This window comes from Dromaius novaehollandiae, chromosome 13, assembly GCF_036370855.1.
Source record: "Dromaius novaehollandiae isolate bDroNov1 chromosome 13, bDroNov1.hap1, whole genome shotgun sequence".
In the NCBI taxonomy this organism is placed as follows: Eukaryota; Metazoa; Chordata; class Aves; order Casuariiformes; family Dromaiidae; genus Dromaius; species Dromaius novaehollandiae.
Genome location: NC_088110.1, coordinates 4,102,125 through 4,124,535, shown reverse-complemented (window position 1 = coordinate 4,124,535; position 22,411 = coordinate 4,102,125). Strand labels below are relative to the sequence as shown.

At 38.4% G+C, this 22,411-nt stretch overlaps 1 protein-coding gene across 2 annotated transcripts in view; it reads right to left on the bottom strand.

Annotated features, from left to right (window-relative positions):
- CBFB (core-binding factor subunit beta) overlaps window positions 1–22,411 on the bottom strand; it is a 48,669-nt gene that overhangs the window by 10,683 nt on the left and 15,575 nt on the right. Inside the window, exons 4-5 of one of the 2 annotated variants that reach the window (XM_026112120.2) lie at window positions 12,708–12,824; window positions 6,245–6,371 (exon numbers count right to left, since the gene is read on the bottom strand). In XM_026112120.2, coding sequence (XP_025967905.1) covers window positions 6,245–6,371; window positions 12,708–12,824 — 244 coding nt within the window. The remainder of the gene's footprint in view (window positions 1–6,244; window positions 6,372–12,707; window positions 12,825–22,411) is intronic. The other variant, XM_026112119.2, reaches the window with a different exon arrangement.

Here is a 22,411-nt window from a genome sequence, read left to right as displayed (position 1 = left end):
AAAAAAAAAAAAGCACGGGAATGGGGCAAGCTTTTAGGTTTCAAGTACACATTAGTAAAATTTTCACTTTTGCATGAACGCTTCTTTTCCAAGGGAAAAAGCTTGTAAGGCTCCCTTTTAGAAAGTATTGTTTGAAGGTTGGTACAGAGGTTATAAATTTATAATTAATATTGATTGCCTCCAGACTGTAATCCTCTGTTGCTCAGCCCCCTTCTAACCTTCATTGACTGAAAGAAGATGCTTATATTACAGTATTCCCTGATTTGCAAAATTGATCTTCTCTGTACTATATTCAGCATTGATTCTGTACAGCACAAACTGTTTCTCTGATATATGCATTCATAGCACTTTTATATAAATACTAGTTATTTAGAAGTCCTTGCAAAACAGTCATAACTTTACTGGTCTACTTGTATTATGCTCACCTCAAAACCTTTTAAGGCAGTATATATACACACACGGTTTAGTAGGTTTTTTTTAAATATGATATCTATCTAAAATATAAACAAAGTTACGCTATACATAAATACAGGCACGTACCAAGCCTGCACTACTCTCTGCATAAGTGGAAGCCACAAACTGGTTTTTTTTCCACATTCAAAAAGCTTTATTAAACTTTGTACTTTTTTAAAATCACTGTAGTTTTGGATAATACATATAACAAGAAGTAATGAAGTTCATTCCAGAACAGTTTTTGAGAAAACAACTCAAAACACTTACAAGTGAGAGAATCTCATGAGGGAAAAAAAAAAAAAAAAAAAAGAGGAAAAAACCACCTTATTGGAATTTTATACTTGCTTCAGAAGCAAGTCATATTTAACCAAAATAGGTATATAATTGGTTAGAGTATCTCTTTACACTGGTAGTTCCAACTTAATTTTCCTTTCAAGTAAGAAAGAAGGAAGAGTAACTTCTCTGCTCAGAACCTTGAAGAGAATATGAAAATGAGCCCTATGACTTGATTTCGTATTACTGGTGAACTTTTTGCATTTCTTTAACAAACTCCTGTTTTCTAGGAGTTTGCAACTTGGGCATAATTACATGAAATGCATATTTCCCATTTCAACTCATAATTCTCAGTTCTACACAGAACGTGTAGAAAACTGAGGGCCATACTGAGTAGCTAAGATTTATGTAAATTTGTATTCCAATAATTTTTATAAGTTCCCCCCCGCCCCTCCGTATTTTTGGTGCTTTTTATTGTGGGGGATTTCTAGTGGAAGGAGCAATGAAAAATTCAAAACTGAGCTTTTTTCTGAAAAATGTGAAGCTTTTTAAAAATGGGAATTTCATGCAGTTTCCTAAAACGGCTCTGCTTACCCATTAATGTATTTTATATTTAGCACAAGACCACAAACAGACAAGATTGCTAGACTAGACTAGGCTGTTTCAGGGAAGAGCAAACCACTTTGCTTCTTTACTTGCAGCATTGCTAAAATAAAGAGCACTGCAGCAATACGGGAAATGAACACAAAATAAAAAAATATTAAATTTCAAAAATGCCTCCTTGAACAAATTGCATTGGAAAACTGAGCACAAATCCAACCAAGTAAAGCAATCAGTGGAGCATCTTTAGCTAAGCTCAAGAGTAACAGACTAGGACAAACCAAGCTCTCAAATAGATTGCTTTTGTGAAGGTTTCTTTCGTATAAGGCAGACTAACTTGAAAATGGAAACGAACCTGCAGACATGATGAAATAGCAACACGCGAGATTTCCTCTTCTCTTTCTCCATTCCCCTGCTGAAAGTCCACCGCTTTGTACCCTCTGTGCCAGCAAACAGCTGGCAGGAGGCACCTACCTGCTGCTTTTCTGGACTGAATTGCAGGCTGTTACTTTCAATGTACTCTAATTTCACTAACTAGGGGCCCTGTGAACCTCTCAGTCATTCTGGACAGCATAATGCACTTTCCATCATGTTCCTAAGGGCAAAACACTGAATAAAAAGCAAAGTTTAGACATTGCTCGAGTCTTTCACTAGACAGCAACCTCACAGTAATTTCTGCAGAACACTTCTTATCCCGACACTGCACTCTGGTCATTCATACCGAAACCATCCCAGAGCAGAAAAATGGAAGAAACTGATGCAAAAAAGTAGAATTTCACTTATGTTCCTAATATTAACTCTCTTCCAAAAAATGAAGAGATAAAGAGATAATGAAAAACTATGCATCTCACTGATATCTCTTCAGTCTCCTCATTCTCCTTCTATTATTTTGGCAAAGAGAAACAAAGCACAAATATATTTCAGGTTCATATGCCTGGTTCAATCATACCAGATCCAGAATAGCCCAGTAAAATAATGACCTTGGACCAAGTTTGCCATGGTTTGACACTTGTTTATGGAAAGACAGAACTCTGTTTTCAGCTGGTATGAAGTCATTAAATAGTATAAGTTTGCTAAGTAGCCCAATGTTCCTAAAGTCAATGAAAATTCATACAATTACTTATTTTTACAACAGGCCTTGAGGATACGGTCTTTCTCCATGTGTATCATTAAATATTTACTTTCACAACATTCCAATATTTTTGTAAAAGCAAATACAATATTAATTTTGAAGACATTAATTTAAAGCACTCACCAGCTTCAAAAGCATCTTTAAAAGGAAGGAATTCTGAACACAGTGAGGCAAGATTTGTACTATCTGATTTGACTAACCTACGTAAGTTGACAAAAAACAGAAGCATCTTGTATTCAAAACTGAAACTATGTTAAAATATAACAGAACACACTTCAACTCAGAGGCACTTAAGAACATAAACTAGAATTCGTAAATCCATTTGCACCTGAAAGTGCGCCATCGTATTCGCATTAGATGAATGCTGTAATTGGGGGGAAAAAAAGGAAAGAAAAAAAGAAGGGTCACTTATGGAAATTCAAGCACAATCTACCAAAACCAGCTGATTCTGATCCCAGATGCAAAAGATGTATTCACTAAAATAAAAATCCACTATGGTACCGACACTGCGAATAGAAAGCACAGTGTGTAATGCAAGGATGGCAAGCAAACCTGATGGCACTTTTCTTTTTTCTTTTTTTTAAGGACAATTAATAATGAAAATTAGAATAGTAGATAATTATTCCTAAATTGTTACCACACTTGCTATTTTCCTCCCCTTCAAAGTGTCACCATTATAACATCCAACTATCACATACATAACACAAACCACTTTAACTGTTCAACCACCTACTTTGGGATCACTGTTTGGCAAGAATACACCACTTTGTGTTTTGAAAGTCTGCACAGAGACTTAGAATAGGGAATCTTTTCTACAGAGAAAGCTGTATAAATAAAGAATTGAATCTCTGATCATTTTCATATGCTGCCAGGCTTTGGATGGATGAATGTTTCCAAAGAGCTGGCGCCTCTGTTTTGGGTAGGAGTGGGTGGAATATTATAAGATTCCCCTTTCCTCCCCCACTGAAGCAGAGTCTGGTCTCTATTAAAGGCATTTCAGCTATAATACTAGTCTGAAATCTTTTGATTTTACACAGTGTTGCAATTCCTGTAACAATCTTTGAACAGGATCTCATCAGTGTTAAAGTCCACCAGTTTCTAGTTTTACTGTCTATGCCATGCTTAGCAGGGAAAAAAAGATTTTTAAGTTCTAGAAATGATGAAAGGTGTAGATATACTACAGAAAAAAGTTATGCTGTGGGAAACTCCAACTGTAAGTAGTGTAACATAAATAAAAATTCACTCAGCACACTTAGAACCCACCTTTTCTAACCACCCTGCAAGAACTTCATCAAATACCATCTCTGTAGGTCAAACTGCATCTTTAGTTCCACTACTGAAATTACACAAGCAGTACGCAATGCAGTTTGACTAACATTTTTATAACTGTCAGCAATGCAATCATCAGAAGGGAACAACTGACAAACCATATTTCCAAGGTGACCGAGTGTGTGAACGCTGGAAAATTTGATACAGGTCATAAATGCAAGAAACATGGGAATGCACAGGACTAATCATTTGTGCATTTCTTTCCATAGAGAATTTTACATGATGAGTACTGTATGTAAGCGCTTACTGATAAAGTAGATTTGATTCTGCCTGAATTCTGTATTAGAATACAACTAAAGTGAAAGTCAGGCAAGCAATGAATGGTTCTAAAACACGATTCCTCCTTAGGAATGCATTTCAGGGCTCCTCCCCCCACCCTCCTTCCTCCAAAAGATCCTGATTTTTATGCAGTCTTAAGATTCAGAGTGCAAAAGCTCATCTGTAAACATTCCAGATATGTAGCCAGGATAATTTCCCCAAACCACATAAATAAGAAAACTGAAATCTAAAAAACCAATTACAGAACTACTAGTAATTGAGGCAAAAAACTGTTGGTTATACATACTAAAATTGTACAGTAGAATAAAGTGCACAAATTTATTGCAATTTTAAAAAATCATGCATTTTACGTTACATAAACTTGAAGTTCCTTTAGCAATATTTTTCATTCACTTAAACACAATTTAAATAAACCTTTTTTCCTTTTCTTCCTTTCTGTAGGTGATCTATATCAGTGTTTTAGATGGGACACTGTCTATTCTTGTTTTAAGAGAAAATGGGGACTAGCAGCTAATAATGAGATCATTTAACAGCAACTGCCTGTTGTCTTATCAAAAGCAAGAGTCTTTTCGGAAGTTATTGAACCCAGTCCCTGCAGCTGGCCAGGGACATTGCTTTTTGTGGCTCATTGTCGTGAGTTGAGATGTCCGTTGTGAAGACCCAGATGCATAACACTATCTCAATCTCATTATTAATGGAAAAAGATTCTCTGCCTTCTAGCTGCAAAATAAGGGGTTTCTACACTTAGGACAAGAGTAAGTCTCAAAGCAGAATTCCAAAAATTATTTCAGGAAGTCTCACTTATTTTAAGCCTTCAGCATTCAGCAAGTACACAGCTTCCTTTCTGTAGTAATGGGAGTGGGGAAAAAGGGAACAGTAAAGGAAAAGAATTCAAGAAAAGCTTTAAGTAAATTGAGGTCAGGAAAAATAAGATAGAAGGCAGGGTTTAAAGTTCCTACCATGTTGTTAACATTAAGGCATTCCCTCTTGTTCTGAGTAAGCTGCCTCAGATCTTCATAACCAGCTTTGGTAAGTTAATTCTACCTTCCTTTTGAACTGAACCTACAAGGAGGCTACAGCTATGCTGACTAGATTCAGACAAGATCCAGCTAATCTAGCTCTTCCAAGGATCCAGTGGTCATGAACCCAGAGAGGTAGGGGTTTTACCTTTGCTATGGCTGACACCCAACCTGGTTGCATCTCTCCAAAGTGACAGATGTTATTCTCTAGATCTTCCCTCTTTCTCTCATTCTTATTGCTCTGTGCCTTCCCTTTTTACTTGGAAGGGAGGAAAGTCTGTGTAACCATCTCAATGTCAGTCAGCAGGCAGAAGGGAAGACATGTAGCAACAACAGCGATCAAATTTTCTAAAATCCAGAGCAGGAGCAGATTGGTCACATTTGATTACAGCAAATTTAGACCATAGTTCTGATGAAGTAGAAAGAGTTCTCAAGGCAGAGAAATTCAAACGGTTTCCTCAATATTCTCTGCCTGATCTACAACTTGCCTTAACTTGCCAACTCTCCCTCATGTATCGCTGGTCCTCTTACAGCTCTCCCCTTTTGACATCTCTGAGCAGCTGCTTTCCATTCCCTTTGCCGGCTCCTCTTTGCTTGATCCCAGTAATTTCTGCTCTCATAAATAAGGAAAAGGATTTAAGACTGTGGGGCCCTAAAGAAGCAAAGAACAAGGAAGGGGGAACTATACCAGCAAAATGGAGGTGGGGAATAACACCAGAGAGAAAAAGGTGAGAGGAAAGCAAAGCTAAACCTGCAGGAGTGACCAGACTGTACCAACTGAATCTGCTCAGTGGTAATGTTTTCCATAACACAGGGTAGCCAACTACAAAATAATCTGCCAGCAGCTCCCCAAGCCTTTCCAGTGTCCATGAGAGATGCAGAGGGCAGAAGGCCCCTCTATCTGCTATTAATAAAACCCTTTGACAGAGATATAGCAGCTTTGCAAACAAGTCTAGCCTTAAAGCTTAATACCCACAAAAAAGATCACCCACAGAGAGGAAAAAAGGGTAAAATACAAGCATTCTTAAGCTTCAAAAATTTGAAATTTCTTTTAAGACTGCTAAAAACAATACATTTTACAAACAACAAACAAAATCCACAACATTGTACAGACAAACAAAATATTGCAAACAAGCTAGAGTTTTGGGAAAGTACTAACCAGTTACTGACAGCAGCTGTGAAACCCTCACCTCCATTTCCTCCCGATGAGACCTGTCTCTATCCTCAAACTCACGAGTTCTTCTCCGAGCTTCTTCAAAGGCTTGCTGTGCCAATGCATCCTCCTGCTACCAAACCAGATGACAGAGTGACACAAAAGACTACCCTCATTTTTACCAGATTGCATTTCTTTCGAACATTAGAGATCATCTGACAATGCCAAAGACAATTCTGTCCTACAGCAGCTGCTAGAACACCAAACCATGAGTTAGTTATTCCAGCAATTGCTAATACAGGTTAGTGAATTATTGCTCACCTTCATCACTGCAATAGAGGAAACCAATCCTGCAGTGCAGCCACTACTTAAATGCATTTTTAAGTAGGAACTGCTTTTCAGAAGTATTTATTTTCTAAATGTTAGGAATTTAAAGGAAACCTCAAGAGTTATGCGAAAGAGGCAATACATTTTATCTTTATTAAAGTCATTTTGAAGATAGTATTTACAGATATAGCCAGTTAGAGTTCATTGACATCATGATACAGAAGTAAATTAATTTTCTCCTTTCCATTAAAAAAGTATTATGTAAGTTACAGATTAATTAAATCCTCCATTTTCTCACAAGTTGCTGAAGGCAAATCAGTATGAACATTCATAATGATTATGTATCATTTAAATTTAGCTGCATGAGAAAATGCAAAGCACTTATTGCAAAGCAATTATTCCTTCACTAATTTGTGCGCACACACACATACAACTCAGAAGAAACCTAGAGGTTTTCTATAGCCCTGTTCTTTGATTTTTAAATACAATAGCTTATGCACAGGAATAATTTTAATGAAGTAATGCACAAAAAAACTTCAATTTAGATTTTCTATTGGAAAAATAAAGTCATAAATAAAATGTTTTTAATATCTAAGCCATTATTAATTAGCTTACAAATTATTTTCCTTAAAGACAGTTAGTTACACATATTTTGCTCAGAATTAGAATAGGTATTTCTGTTCCCCATCAACATTTTGAAGTGTCCACAATGGAGTAGCCAACTCTAAAGAGGAACAACAAAACAACAAAGAATAAACTGAATCACTTCTCCCTCCTCATAACGCTTCAGCTATAATTATCAGCTCCACTTAGGATGCCCATAAACACACACATGTTATTTTCAAAGTTGACAGTCCTCTTAGAAAGATAAAAAGCCTAACCTTGACAGAGGACAAACACACTCCGAGAACCCAACTGAATTTTTATATACCAAGGGATTAAGCGCATAAATTTTTTAATTTAAGATAAAACGTCTCTAGTCTAAAAGAATGTTAGATTGCTTTTTTTGCCCAAGGCGCAGCTCTGCACCCTAAAGCAATGCTGTGAACGGATGCGAGTGAGTGCCCCTTGTGGCCTAGCACAGTTAAATACAAACACCTGTCAATCAATAACTCTTCACAGCTAAGTCCCCTGAACACTACGTTGAAGGGCAATGTTTAAAGCTGCCAATAAGATAATACTTTGACATGATCTCCTATTTTTAAAAGTCGAATTTGGCCCTTTCTAGCTCTTTTAATGTTCATGTTCATAGCAACTGAGGTCAGGGAATGAAAAGTAAGTTTGTTCTTAATAATGCAGAAAGATAGAGATAAAATAGATAAGCTTACCTCTCCCCGATGACTACAGAAGACCTGCCCTACTTCTGATTTACAGAAGCTACATAAAATGCCATGATCACCCTATTTTTTTTTAAACAGACTTAAAGCAGATATTTGTGTTAAAGATATTTACATTTCACCATCATTTAAAGTAGTCATGTAATAGAAGACTAACATATAAACCCAGGCAAAATGTGTTTTTTAAATGGCCATAACCAGCAGAACCTAAATCAGAGTATCAGAGAAGAATCAATATGTTGACATCCAGAATGAACACATGTTGACAGCTGAAACACTGGTTTACTAATGTCTTAGAAAAGGAAAAAACAAGTAAGAATGACATTAAGTTAAAAAAAAGCCTGCTCTACTTCTGGTGATGTGCTGTAATAGAAATTAAACAAGCATGTCTTGGGTCTTGTACATCAGTTTAATAACCCTTTTTCCCCAAATGTCACCCAAATCTGGTAACTGTAGCCTAATGAATTTCACTATATCCAACCCAACCATTTATCCATCTGACTTTTAGCCAGTAAAAATGTTCCTGGTACGAGTCTACTAAACAGAAGAATAAGCAAAACATGAGTTGTATCAACATGAAAACAGAACAAAACAAAAAACCCAAACCAGAAAAAAAAAAAAAAAAAAAGAAAAAGAAATTGAGGCTTACACACACACGCACACACACAGTGGAGACTCGCGCTGAGCCACCACAGCAGTCTGGCAGGAAAAGCTTTAATGAGAACAACAAGTTAGAGCTACAGAGTCCACACAGCAAGAACTGCTCTGTTATGGAGGAGAGCTGTAAGTACTGACGACAGAAACAGATGGGAGCTTAATGAGACTCAAGACAAACACCAAATTCAGGGAAATTTCAGTCTCAGATGGGGAAGATAGTCAAGGACACGCACAGAGCTTTGTGCCTATCAGTGAGTCCACTGAAGTCTGAACGTGCAGTTGAATCGGGGCCTCTGAGAACAAAAGCTAAGGCTGTTTCAGAAGAAGACATCAGCATGCTGTGCACTGAACAGAAAGAACAGCGGCCTGAAAGCTACAATTAAAGTACTTCAGCATCGTGATAGTCTTTGAAAAAACACTTGTGACCTCGTAGAAGACAGTACCATTTCGAAACAGTGGCAGCAAAGAACAATTTGATCTGATCCCAGAAAGAGGAAGCGGTAAGAGACATGAAAACACAAGAGAATACAAAGACCGTTAGACTTTTATGAAGCAAGCTTTCCAGAAAACAGGAGTAAGGGGGGGTGCGCGCAGCGGGAAGAAGCAGCCAGTAGGGCCTCATATTACAAAATACCCTGGCTGGCACAGGCAATAAATGTGCTGCTGAGCACGAGTCAATCACTTGAACCCATTCTGACAGCAATTTGTTTTGAGATCAAAATCAGCATTTCGGTCAATTTCCACCAGGAATATGAAAACAGTTCTAGACACAGAAGTAAATAATAGAGGAAGGAAACCAAACAATGTAAAGGATTGCCCACAGACTTCCAAAACAGATGCATTATATGCAAATATAACTTAAGTATTTATTTTTTCATTAACTTTGTTTTTTTTCTAACTCGTGCTTTACGTAAAAAGCCCAACGCAACATTAAGGTACATCTACTGCTCTGTGCTTGTATACAGTGCCTTACAACACTCGTAACTCCTAGTCACTACTGTTTAACAAATAACATGACCAACAACCTCCTAATAACTGATGCTGAGAAACAAGTTGAAAATAGATTACACACCTGTAAGAGTACAAAACCCACATCTCTAAATCCACAGTGTTTAATACTTCCAGATCAGCACCCTGAACTCAGCACGTAAGAAAGCACTGAATCACGTGCTCAGTGCACAAATACTTTTTGAAAACAAAAAATTGTTAAACGTAGCTAAACCAGAGTATGCACATCAGGAAATCAAAATAATCCAAGACCATGCAAATCCTTGGAGTAGCAAAAAACATTTATCATGAAATTAACACAATGAAATCAAATCTAGGTCATTCCACCACCCTCCCCTTATGGATGAGGGCCCATTTTTTCAGGAACTATCACATTTTGGAAAAGAGTGACAGTGTGTCCTTCTGGGTGCACACTCAAAATCAGTCTCCTCTCAGTTCATAAGTCACATGAACTAAGTGTTATGTTTCAAATGCAATATTCATAGATCAACTCAAAAGAATTTGGGGATTTATCTTGCACAATCCTCCAAGGTCTACAAATGAGCTGGCTGTGTAAACTACTAGTCAAAAGGAGTTCTAGTCCAATGCAGTTTATAGCACCCACCTCTTTCCAGAGAAAACGCTGCTGCAACAGGAGCTTAGCTCGCTCAAATGCTGACAGAGAAGTGAATGCTATTCTGAATACTAGTGTCCAAGGAAAAGCTTGGTTCTGGGGCTCAAACTAACATACACAAATTAACATGATCTCAGTAATATGGAAACTGCTTTCTTAAGCTTGGGAGAGGCAAGGGGAACACAAAACTTGCCACTATTCATATATACAAAATTTAATTTGAATACTTCTAACTCTTGTACAGAAACAAATTAATCGATATGCTCTCAAGTTCTGCATTTGCAAAAGAGAAGCGCGCTTCGTATTTCGGTGGAATCTTCTCACGGGTCCTCATTTGTTCGGTAGTGACTGGCTGCACTATCAGAATAACTAAAAAGAAAATCCTGAGAAAGGGGGGACTGAGAATGAGATGCACACAGTGGAAACAGAGAATATATCCTTATTTAAATCAGTTCCAGTTGCACAACTGCCAGAAGCAATTTGCCAGAGAGATACTAACCCCCAAAAGATACAGCAGAGGCACAGCTGGTCAGAACTATTTCAGCATCATTTAGGTTCACATCAAGAAATCATTGCTCCAAGGATAATTCAACAGAAGTCACGAGTGAGCATATCATACCAGACACAGTTCTTAGTCAAGCCTCTGTCTGGGTGATTCCTTTCAGAGAGAAAAGGCTACCTCTAACATTTGCAAGAAGTGCAGCACAGCATGAGAGGGGGTCTGCAGAGTGAAGCAGTTGGTGCTGAGGACCTGCATCCACAGTATCCTCACTAGAGGAGGTTTTACTTTGGCCTCTCTCTAGTCTGACCCATTAGAGGTCAAAACACATTAAGTGCGCTCCCAAAGGATCTCCTCCGGTTCAGTTTCATCCAAATCGAATCCAGTTCACGCACCCAGACTAACTACTCTGCTGCGTGAACTAAAGCACAGTAAGTGGAAACAATACGGACATTTTTTAAAATGTGGACATTTATGCAATCATGCACCTTGTCACTCTTACCATATACAAATATGCCCATAGATCAAAATGGGGAGGGGGGTGCAAAGAGAAAGTAAAGGCAACCTAGAAAAGCCAATAATTTAAATGAATAGCAAGTTTTTGCAAAATCCATCCATGTACACAAGATACAGAAGACATCACACATACACAAAAAGGCATCACCAAGGTCATACAAACCATTTCAAGTATTAAGAAAACAGAGTTATTTTGGGTCTCTGAAGTTAAGGTGACAATAAGAAACAGATATAAAAAGAGTCCAGTTTTGTTCTGCTATCAAGATGAAAAAGACAGAGGTGCAGTTCAGGAGGCATGTAACAGTGGTTCAAAGTGAATTACTCAAGTATCCAGAAAAGTTAGGGGAAGTCCTAACAGTCTCCAGTGAAAGAAAATGCTCAGGAAAAAAAAAGTTAGGAGAAAATGGCTATATACAGGTAGACCAGAGTAAATTAGCAGAAACCACTGCCAGAGTATGAACACAGAACATGAAAACCAGAAAGGGCTGCAGGGAATTGCTCAGCCTTCTACTTCTCTCTGCATGCTTTCCAAATCTCCGTATTTGGAAGCTCTTTGGATCATGCCTTCATAGAGCTCTAACATTTCTAAAGTAATTACCAAACTACAAAAGTGAAGTGTTAAGCAGTCCCATAAAATATGGATCATCAGTTAAGACCTAAGTCTGGTAACTGATGTTACTATATCCAATTTACTTTCTACAGCGAAGGCAGATTGAAGTACATCATGATCTTCATAGCAGCCCACACAAACCTGCTGCAGCAGCTTATTATATCAGTTAAAGAACTTTGTCACCAAGCTGTATTTCAAAATCAAAAAGGTCTGTCTTGAATCTGACTAAACTAAGGAACCTTACAGCTATGTAAGTGAAGCTTATATATGTGATACACATTTAAAAAGTCATTTTCTCTGTGTTTACTTTGTTCTTGTGCACGTCCAAAAATTCAATTGCTAGTAAGAGTCACTTTATAGATGTAAGAAGCAGGATTCTCAAAAGCTCTCAAAAGCTGCCATACCTTCACAAGGCAGTGACTAATACTGTTAGAGAACAGATGCAAAAAAAACCTCCTACCATCCCCCCTCTCCTAAGCCTATGTAGGAGAACAAAAAACTACTCTGAAAAACAATTAAGAGCAGTCAATTGAAATAGACTCGCAAGTTAAATTACTGCAGGTTACAGCCATAGCTTTTTGAAAACCTTAATATTTATCACTGGAGCACTGTAATAGTGCTAAGTCACTCCACAAAGTTGTAAATTACAGAAGGTTCCTGCTCCCAAATAGTTTGATCTAATTAAAACATTGGTACAACCACAAATTTCAGAACTTTCACAATGTAAGTTTTCTTTGGAATTTGTACTCAAAAGCTGAAGGCAGAAGACAAGCAAATTAGAACACGTGACTGCTACCTGACTGTGCACTTCCTTGCAGAAGAACAAAATGTCTAGGGTGCAGAAGCACTAACATTCCTTATAAATATGTTTCTGAAGCTAGCCATGGGCAGGACTGCCTTACCTGCGCTCTCTCTTCATCAAATTCCAGGCAGCCCATACCATCCAGTCTCTGTAGATCTATCCAGCCTTTCCAGATTACACAGACACCATTGAGAATCATAGGTGCCTTCAAGTACACCTGAAATTAAAACAAAACATATGCTATGAATTTGAAAGCACTTACACACATGCATGCACAATGAAAATACTGATGCAGGAAGCTTCGACATGTGCTCTTAGAAGACTGTCCAAGCCAGTCGGTAACATGAGATTCCATTTAGCAGTTTCTCCTGCCTCCTTCCCAAGGACTCATTTTAATCAAGAGAGCGCTGTAACTTTTGCCTACTGTACTGGATGGAATAAATTTAAGCTGTGTTCTCATTTTATAAACTGGCATGCACCAGGATTTGGTTAGAATTCCATTACTGCTTTCAGTTAAAGGAACTTTTTTTCTCGTCAGGTTACCTTCATGTCACAAAAAGCGGCATGCTGCCAGCTAGGGAAGATGCTTTACAAGGGTCTATCTTAAATGTTTAAATGAATACACGCCTTCCTACTCTCCAAGTAGTACTGTATTTTACCCGATACATAAGTTCCTTCAATAAAGGACAAGCAACAGTTTCAGTCCTCCTCAAATTTAAAAACAAGTCAGAGTTTAGTAAAATACATTACATGTATCACACACAAAGTCTTTCTTTGTGTATTCTAGCATTTGTGAAAGGCTTGTTGAAATAACTGACGTGGGGTCATCAAAAACCACCTATAGCGCCAGCCCATACAGTGTCTTAAACAGCAGTGAGAAAAGTAACACATGAACTTAAGTACCTACACCTAGACAGCAGTAAGTGATACAGTGATTTAAAGCAGAAATATTATCCCTCCTATAGACCAGAGTAATCTCCACACAGGAAATTTGAAAAGAAGCAGATACAACACTAAAGGAGTTTGACACCTTACATTTGCTGGCTTCAGTATGATAAAGGAAAAAAAAAAGCACACAGAACAGAATAATTGTCTAAATCATGAAAATAATAATCAGCTTTCAATTGTTATTTAGGCGTACTTGGTAGGCAAACCACTCGTGGAGTAAAAGTTTGTCTGTGCTTAGTTGCCAGAGCGGTAAACCAGTCACACACGGGCCAGCACTCATTTAAGATTTAGAGACCACCTAGGCTTCTAAAAATCCTATTGAGTCTTTTCAAGTCTTCAGAAATGCCCCAGCTAGCTAGGGGAATTTACAGACAGTTCCTCCTCCGAGAGCTCTAAACTCATCCTCCGGCAAATTACCATCAGCAAGCTGTAACTCATGGTTAGTGCTACGGTGTAGCTCAAGCCGTCTTGATGGCACCTACCTGCTCAGGTCCACACTTCCCAGCTGAGGTCACTGGGTCAGAGGATGGAAAGGCAAAGAGTTATAGGAGGTACGGAAGAAGAGTGAACTGCCTTACGCACAGGTTGTTCTGAGGAGATTAAGTCTTTATTAACATGAAAGGCAATCCACAAGCAGAAGAAACAACAGACAAATAACATGAAACCAACTGACAAGCAAGTAATATTATTTGCCAAAGAAAATCTCCATGTTTGATCTCTGGGCTTGATTTTTACAATTTGCCAGAGTTCACTAAAAAGCAACCTATTTTGAAAGTTTTAATCAGTACAATATGCAGTAACTCAATAACCAAGAAATAAAGGTTACTTCAGGTTTATCATCTTCACACCACCTTCCCTACTCCTCCACTAAAGAGCACAGATTCAAGATTTCTGTCCTTGAATTCAGACTAACCATGCAATCATCACTCCACACCTATGACTTCTGCAACGGAAGCGCTCCACGCAGGGTGCAAAACTACCCACCAAAAGCCTCTGTGAACAGAGGAGTCAGAATTAGCATGAGTAAGATGGGGAGTACCAGGAAACCACCTCCCACCATCCTCATTTCAAGAATAATCATTTCAAAAATATCAAATACAACACTGCTCTCCTTCAGCACGGTCTTCACTTGTTCAATCCACAAGAAATTAATGAAGTACGCACAATCAATTTAATTGGCACATTTAATTAGCTCAGAAGTGAAAGACAGACAGTTAAAGAGGCCATTAGAAGAGTCATTCTCTTCCACCAAGAAAGCATAATGATAGATTGAAAGGAAAAAAGCAGCATAAGCTAACTGAGGGTCTGTAAAGACCACACATAATCTTTATTCTCATACCAGTTAGTTCTTGCAAAAACAGACAACTATTTTGCAGATCTTCATTTAGGGGTTATCTTTCAACTTTGCTTCCTCAATCCTTCTGGCCAACAACAAAAACATGGGATAACAAAAGTTCTACAGCACTTCCCCCAAGACCATGAAATCTAGCTTTTCAAGGAGAAACCTTCCAGAATTAAATTTTCTTGTGTTTTGGGTCCCCATTCCCACCCCCCAGGCATACTGTGCTGCCACATATGTTTTGCAGCTGTTGTCCAACGTCCTTGGTCATTGCAGCTGCCAGGGCATCATGCGCAGACTTTCCCCGCAGGTAGCTGAGCTGCAATTGCTTAGAGCTCAGTACTGCAAAAGCAGCACCTTAAGCATCACCTGGAAGTCTAAGCAGTTTTGGAAATCCTGTGAAAAGTCTTTAGAAGTCAAGGGAAACAAGTCAACAGAACTGATGTGATTACTGCTCCCTACTATCTGCCCTATCCACACTGACCAACAGCCGAGCTGCTGATAAAGCAGTTCTTGAACCACTGGCACACAGCCTGACCTTTTAAGATAAAGTATAGAGTACTCTGCCCTTGCTCCTGAATCAGAGCCCTTAAAGCTTTACCCCTTTGGGTTCAGTAGGTCTTCATTTCTACCAACACCACAACTCAGATAGCAAACATTTTTCACTTCTGAAAGGGTGAGCTTCTTAACAAGCTATTTGAGCTCTGAAGTTACCATATAATCATTCAAATTTAGAGTAATTCATATTGAAAGCCACATGTACTTATGCAGTCACTTTTCTCTCATTAAAACACACAATAAAGCATACTAGTGCTCTTTCCTTTATAGTAGAGAAAGGAATTCAGTTTCTTTCTCCCCCCTCTCCTCTTTCTGGAAGAATGGAAACCACCTAAGGCTGTAGCCAAAACCGTTTAACCACATATTTCCTTCTTTTCAGATAAAGCCATGTTGGTTCCCTTTCAATTTCCAAACTTAACAGAATATTATTAAATTACTGCTCATCTACAGTCACATGATCTACATTAGTACACCTCAAAGTCCAAAATAACATTATCTTTTAAAAACTTTCAAAGTTTTATATTCTAAAAATTGCCTAAAGAAGGCCACAGCAAGACAGCAAAGGAAAAACCCACTTTATTTCTATAAAGACCCCAAATTCCCCCTTAATAGTACACAGCTATTCATTTTTCCATCTAAAAATAAAGATAGCTTTCTCAGAATAAATCTTTCAAGATTTTGTTGCTAAAACTAGATTAATTGCGTTTATATCAATTTACAAATCCTCCCCAACCCTTCTGGTGCTTTTTATAACAACATCTGGAAGTCAGTCTTGTAAAACTTGAGACACTTGGGCGAAAAGCACTTGAGAGTGGTAAGAAAAGGGAGGAGGGAGAAATCAGGCAATTAACAATTTCATATGCAGTACAGGAATTTAATGGTACCTAAAGAAACACCCTACAGGCATACATAATAGAAGACGAAATTTAAAGATGCATTACACTGTCGCCTCTTTCAGAGTAGAGTCCATCCTATGCACTGAAAGAGGCATGACTTCCCTAATGAGGACAGTAGATGGTTATGCAACTAAATTAAGTATTTTCATACATGTTAATGGAGGAGAGTAAGTTCATATGCATGGGAAATCTTAGCTTGTTTCTTTCCCCATCTTCCTGTACACTGCATTTTGTTACCTAAATAACTTCAAGAACACTTATTTTGGTTTAATTTTTTGATTATGTATGATAAAATCACCATTTTATCACATGCATCTTAGTTTTATCAAGCCACAGAGTTTGCATTCCATCATTAACACTGCAATACACAACATCTGTCACTTCACCTGAAAAATACCAGGCGACAGCATTATTCTCTGAACTAGCTGATGCACTGACATACTAGCTTACACACGCAGGTGCAGTCTTTTTTTCCATGCACTGACATAGCCAAAACTCATTAGTTTGTTAGATTTTGAGATCTGGGTAAACCGTCACACATTGAAATCTGCCTTCTATTTCTACACTGTATTTTTAAACTTGCTCAAGTTGGCAAGGGACAGAATGAATAATTAAAATACAACCACAGAAGCAACAACACACCACTGTCTAGCACCTCTCCATTGAGGAGAGGAGGTTTTGGAGGGCAGTTGCCTCTGTACGCAGGCTTCTGCAGCGAAACACCAGAGCAACCTAACACGCATGCTGACAGCATCCCTAGAGCTCCTAGCAGAAAGGAAGAGTTAAGCCATAAAGCAGCTTTCTTTATGTATCAGAGCAATTTTTATTAGCTTGTAACAGTCATCTGAACAGAAATTCATGTTATGCCAAAGCTTTTCACTCCAAACTATACCTTCCAGTTCAAACTCTTACAATAAATCACAGTAGCATCAAAAATCTTTAACAAGGAAAGTTGAAATGATGCTTTTACCCTGGAAAGAGATTCTCAGCATTAGAGTAAATATATTCTGCTTACTGGCTGACCGACCACCCTAGCAAACGCTCTTAACTCCTGACAGCTTATCGGGATTGAGGATGAACAGCACCACAGATGCAGGTGATCTCAAGGAGGTTCTGCCTCAACCCGTTAGACTCAATGTACTTGAGCTTTGTTGACCTACCAGCCAGCTCCATCCCAAAGACTGCTGTGCTGCGCCTTCAAGGTATAGCTTCTCTGGCCTTTCTTTTCATACTCCAATTTGTAACTCTTTCAACTGATCTCTGTTACTTTGTTTCATCTGTGTTTAAATGAACAACCATCCCCTCCAACTGAGGGTTAGTTTAGTTGTGTAAAGGCAGGGGGGAAATAAATAAAGCCAGGGCTTGGCTCTATGTAACACTGCTCGTTCATGTTTTAAAAACCAAACTTGATTTGAATAAAGTAGAGAGAAGGCAATTCTCAATGACTTGAAAAAAAGTTATTTTACTTGAGCTCAAGACAAAACCTCAGTTTCACATCCTATTTTAGTTCTCTAGTAAAATCCTTATCTTACAATACCAGGGTATTTAACTGATGTGATATAGATATGCTATCTGTGTGCTCCATCCACACATCCTGCAGTTACAGAAAATGTTCTTTCTCCCTAAAGCAACCAAGCCATTTCCTCCCCCAGAGATTACACACAGTTCTCACCACCCACTACTAATGAATCAGCACACTAACAACACGCAGAGCCACCAACGGGACAAGCTTCGCCCCACCAGGAAACCCGGGTCCCCGGCGAAGCGGGCTAGCCCCCTCCCTCCTCCTGTTTTCATTTTCCCAGCACACTGGAACAAAACGCATTCTTGCAGAAGACGCTCGGCTCTGACTCACCCTCCGCCTCACCACACATCTGCCCATTCATAAGCGTTCACACAAGCTCCCTGTCTCCGGGCTGATCCAAATAAGTATGTTCCAGTTTTGATCCCACCTACCCCTGAATCATACCCAACTTTAAATATTTAAACAGTCTCCCCAATGACTTCATATATGAAGCAGTGACCACTAAGAGAGAAACAGCTGTAAACATTTATCCCAAGTAAGAAAGATTTTTAAACCAGTCAAGGCTACCCTCATCATTTCAGCTTCTCGTAAGGGGATCTGCATACACTGCCAAGTAAAAGGAGAGCATCTATTCAAAATATCTAAATAGGTAATTATGCATTCATCCCTTTAACAGAAATCTTAAGGGTGTACATATGCATTTTCATAAATAAAATGCTGTGGTCTTGCCACACAGATTTGGCACGACTGTCGTGAAGTGTAAAGCGAAGCCACCCCTACCCACTCACCCCGATAACACCCTTGCATACCGTGACTCTGACTTGCACATCCTAACGCAGAAAACACTTGCTAGCCCGGGGTTTCAGAAAGGGGGCACAAAACAGGGGAATGAGGAGGGAAGAAGAAATCTACAGCAGGCAGAAAAATACACATATATGATTTTATAAAGCTTTGCTACAGAAGCTAGTCACTAAAACTCCAAATTACTTGGGGAAAAAAACAGGATCGCTGTAATGAGCGTAATAGTATCTATGTTCACTAACAATTACAGTTACCATAAAGGCTGATGACAACACAAGGCTTCAGACTATACAAGTGATCAATATCTAAAAGTATTTTAAAAGAAAGTAACGAAAAATAACCAAGTCATAGACAAGGTTTACAGCATTTATCAGACCTTCTTGTGAGTTTAACTCTCAAAGGCCTTGTTAACCAGCTTTAATGGGAATGAAACACAGTAAATCAAAAGAGTTAAAGAAAAAAAGAATTCCATTTAGAAAGTCAAGAGAAGTGATACAGACTTTTATAATATTTATGAAACAAAAGGACTCCCACTTCAACAATTTCGAGTGCTGTAAATGTTTATTTTTTTCAAAAATTAGAGAAGAGGATGGCATTTGAATCTTAGAACAATAGACTCCTAAACAGTTTGTAACGATGCATTAAAGAACTCAAAAATCCATCAAATTTAAATCAATCCTAACATATCACATGCTTCAAAGGGTGGGGAACAGAATCATTCCTCTCATTATCTGCATCACAGATTACAGCACTAAGAAAGCAAAAGCAAAGCAACCAGATAAATTCATTCTTCAGAACGATATTTGATCGTTGGTGCCATGTCATACCCGGGGTTCAGCACAGCATTTTCAGCCTTCTTAGTGTTACACTACACAATAAACTCATTTAATCTACTTCTAAATATGTTTTGTTCAGTATTCCTCCAAACAGCCTCAGCTTGATCCCTCTCTGTTCATGTTCTTAAACGCACCTTTTAGCTAGTTGTATTTTTGCTAGCTAGTTACTTTTCAAATGTCAGGTTTCTCTAGATAACTTTTTAAAACAGCTCCATTACGTTGCAGACACACCGTGCACAAGTGCTTCTAACTAGTTCGCCATATTGGCGACGTCTGATTTTGAAAGCTCAGCCATATTACCTCTCCTTTTAAACACAGAAAGGAAATGCTTTAAGTTATTTCAAAATGTACATCTTGAAACAGCTCCCAGTATGTGAAAATGCGATCGCTAGTTTTGTTAAGGTTTAATCTTTAAACTATTCTGTAAAAATGCGAAGGAAATGACGCTTCCTGACAAAACAAGACTCTCCTAAACAGCTGTACATGGATGACCAAGCTGTGGCTTTCAAGATGAATACACAGCTTGCAAGTGTCTCCAGGGTGGCACCTATGCCACAGCTGTGTGACACTACTGACAACAGCTCCCCACCGGCTCGAGAGCAGCTGATAACGCGACTTCACTGACGGGAACCAGCGCGCTTAGCAGGGCTGCCCAGGGACGCAACGAGGGGGCACAGGAGACCCTGCGGAGCAACGATCATCTCGCTTGTGACCTGCTCCTACAGCTTTCTGCGATCAGGCACACAGACGTTTCGCTTCTGACTTCAGGCTGCACGAGCTATTTGATGAGAGGCTGGTAAGATGAGGAGCAACCCCACCTACCCCAGTGCACAGAACACACTTTGGAGGGAGCAGACATCCAACTTTTTCACTTTCCTCTTCCCTCCACATCACCTACACGTGCCATGGAAAGAAGCAGGCATTAATTTTACAGACCACAGGCAGAATTTCTGGAAAGACAAAGTTTAATGTTCAAAATGAAATTGGGTTTCTCTTTTCCATCAGCCTATGACAAAAGGCCGATTCCTCAAGCAAAAACAAACATCAACAAAGCTGCTTGCTTGTTAAGAGGCTCAATCCAGACTGTTATGCTTCCAAAAAAATGAAGAAAAAAAGACTGTAAAGGCAGCCTTTCATAATGCACTACTTTAAGATTACAAAAAGCAGTGGAAATAAAAATTCTCTGTCAGGAACAAATTATCTTGAAGAAAAGAATTTGCTGAATTACAAAATATCCCATGGATTGCTAACAGCCTGTACTAAAATTTTAATAGCAACAAGTAAAACAAAAATAGCTGAGCACAGAGCTTCCAGATTTAACTATTATTTGCAAGGTTCTACTGTATATAAGCAATTAACATTGCTGTTTAAGATTTTAAGTCTCAGTGGTTTTCCCCTGTCGAGCAACATAGCCCTCGTTCATATGAGTTCTACGTATTGGAACATACTAAGATACGTTCAAAATGTAAAGTGAATTAGGCAAGTGGCAGATACGAATTAATTTCTCAGAGAAGTTTTTAGTTTAGTTTGACCTTTATCAAAATATAGCACCTGTCAAATTCAACAATCAGAAAAATACTTTAAAAAGGTTTTAGGCTGGTAAATACTATTTCTCCCCCTCCACAAAAATCCCTGAGTTTATATAGGTCTATTTATGTATGCTAACGACAAATGTGATTAAGATCACCTGATTTTACTGACAATAAAAGTAAAATTTGGGGACAAGTCTGTCTAGATAAATAAAATTCAGATGTATCATTGAACAGAGCACCACCCATTTTTACAATTCTATGTAGTACTCAAATTCCTGTATGGACCCCGTTAAAAATTTCTTTGTAAATACTATCAGAACTGTGACAAAACTTCTCTCAACGAGCTTTCCATGTTACTGAGACACCGAGTTCAATTAACTAAAAGACAGTCAGGTATGAAGCACTAAGGATGTCCGAACAAATGTCATTAACATCTGAGACTACAGCATTTTATTCCTGGATTAAAATCACTGATCAGTACTTATGTTCAGAAGTTAGCAGAGAAAAACCTAAAATGTTACTGCACAGAAATGACCATTTATTATTAAATAATAAGCAAATAAATCTGCAGACAATCCCCCACAGTTCATCTTTCAAAAACATTTCAGTTGCTAGACTCAGCAGTAAACATACACTACACTTGACCAAAGCCACCAAAAAAAATACAAAACAAAAAGCAAGCAGGTGGCTTGCTGTTTTTGCAATGTCACTACAAAGAAGTCTATGCTTCCCAATGTAAAACGTGTCTCATGCTCAGGCTCAATCCATATGCCGCCAAAAAGACAAAGCCAACCACATAGTTGGAACAGAGTCAACAAAAATGCAAGCAGCAGAACATGGGGATAATCTGAAAGGCAAATCCGTTCTGGGGTTTTCCCCTATGAAACTTTAGAGAGTCTTTTTTTCATTACATTTTTACTACTAGATTCTGCATGAGAAAATGGCTGGATTTTAAATCTCCTCTGCCAAAATGGCATGCATTATAAAAGACCCAATTTTTATTACAACTGGGCATAACATTTGAAAAGACTAATGCTGTTGCAGAAAGGTATTTACAAGCCAACTGCTGCTGTCCTGCTTGAAGTATGCATACGTGCAACCAACAAATGCTTATGTTCACAAAACAAGTCAACTAACACTGACACGTGCTGTTCTCTGCCACACTGACAGAATATATTTTCCAGACAGAAATTTCAAAATTAGTTATTATTCACACTTTCAGGAAGTGGTGCGACAAAAAAATAGTTGCAACTAAATATTTTAAAGAGGGCTTATAAAGAGAGTTTTAAACACATATTACACCATGTTACTCGAATGCAAATAAATAGCAAAACCATAACCTATAAAGCACAGGTTCAGAAGAGGAATT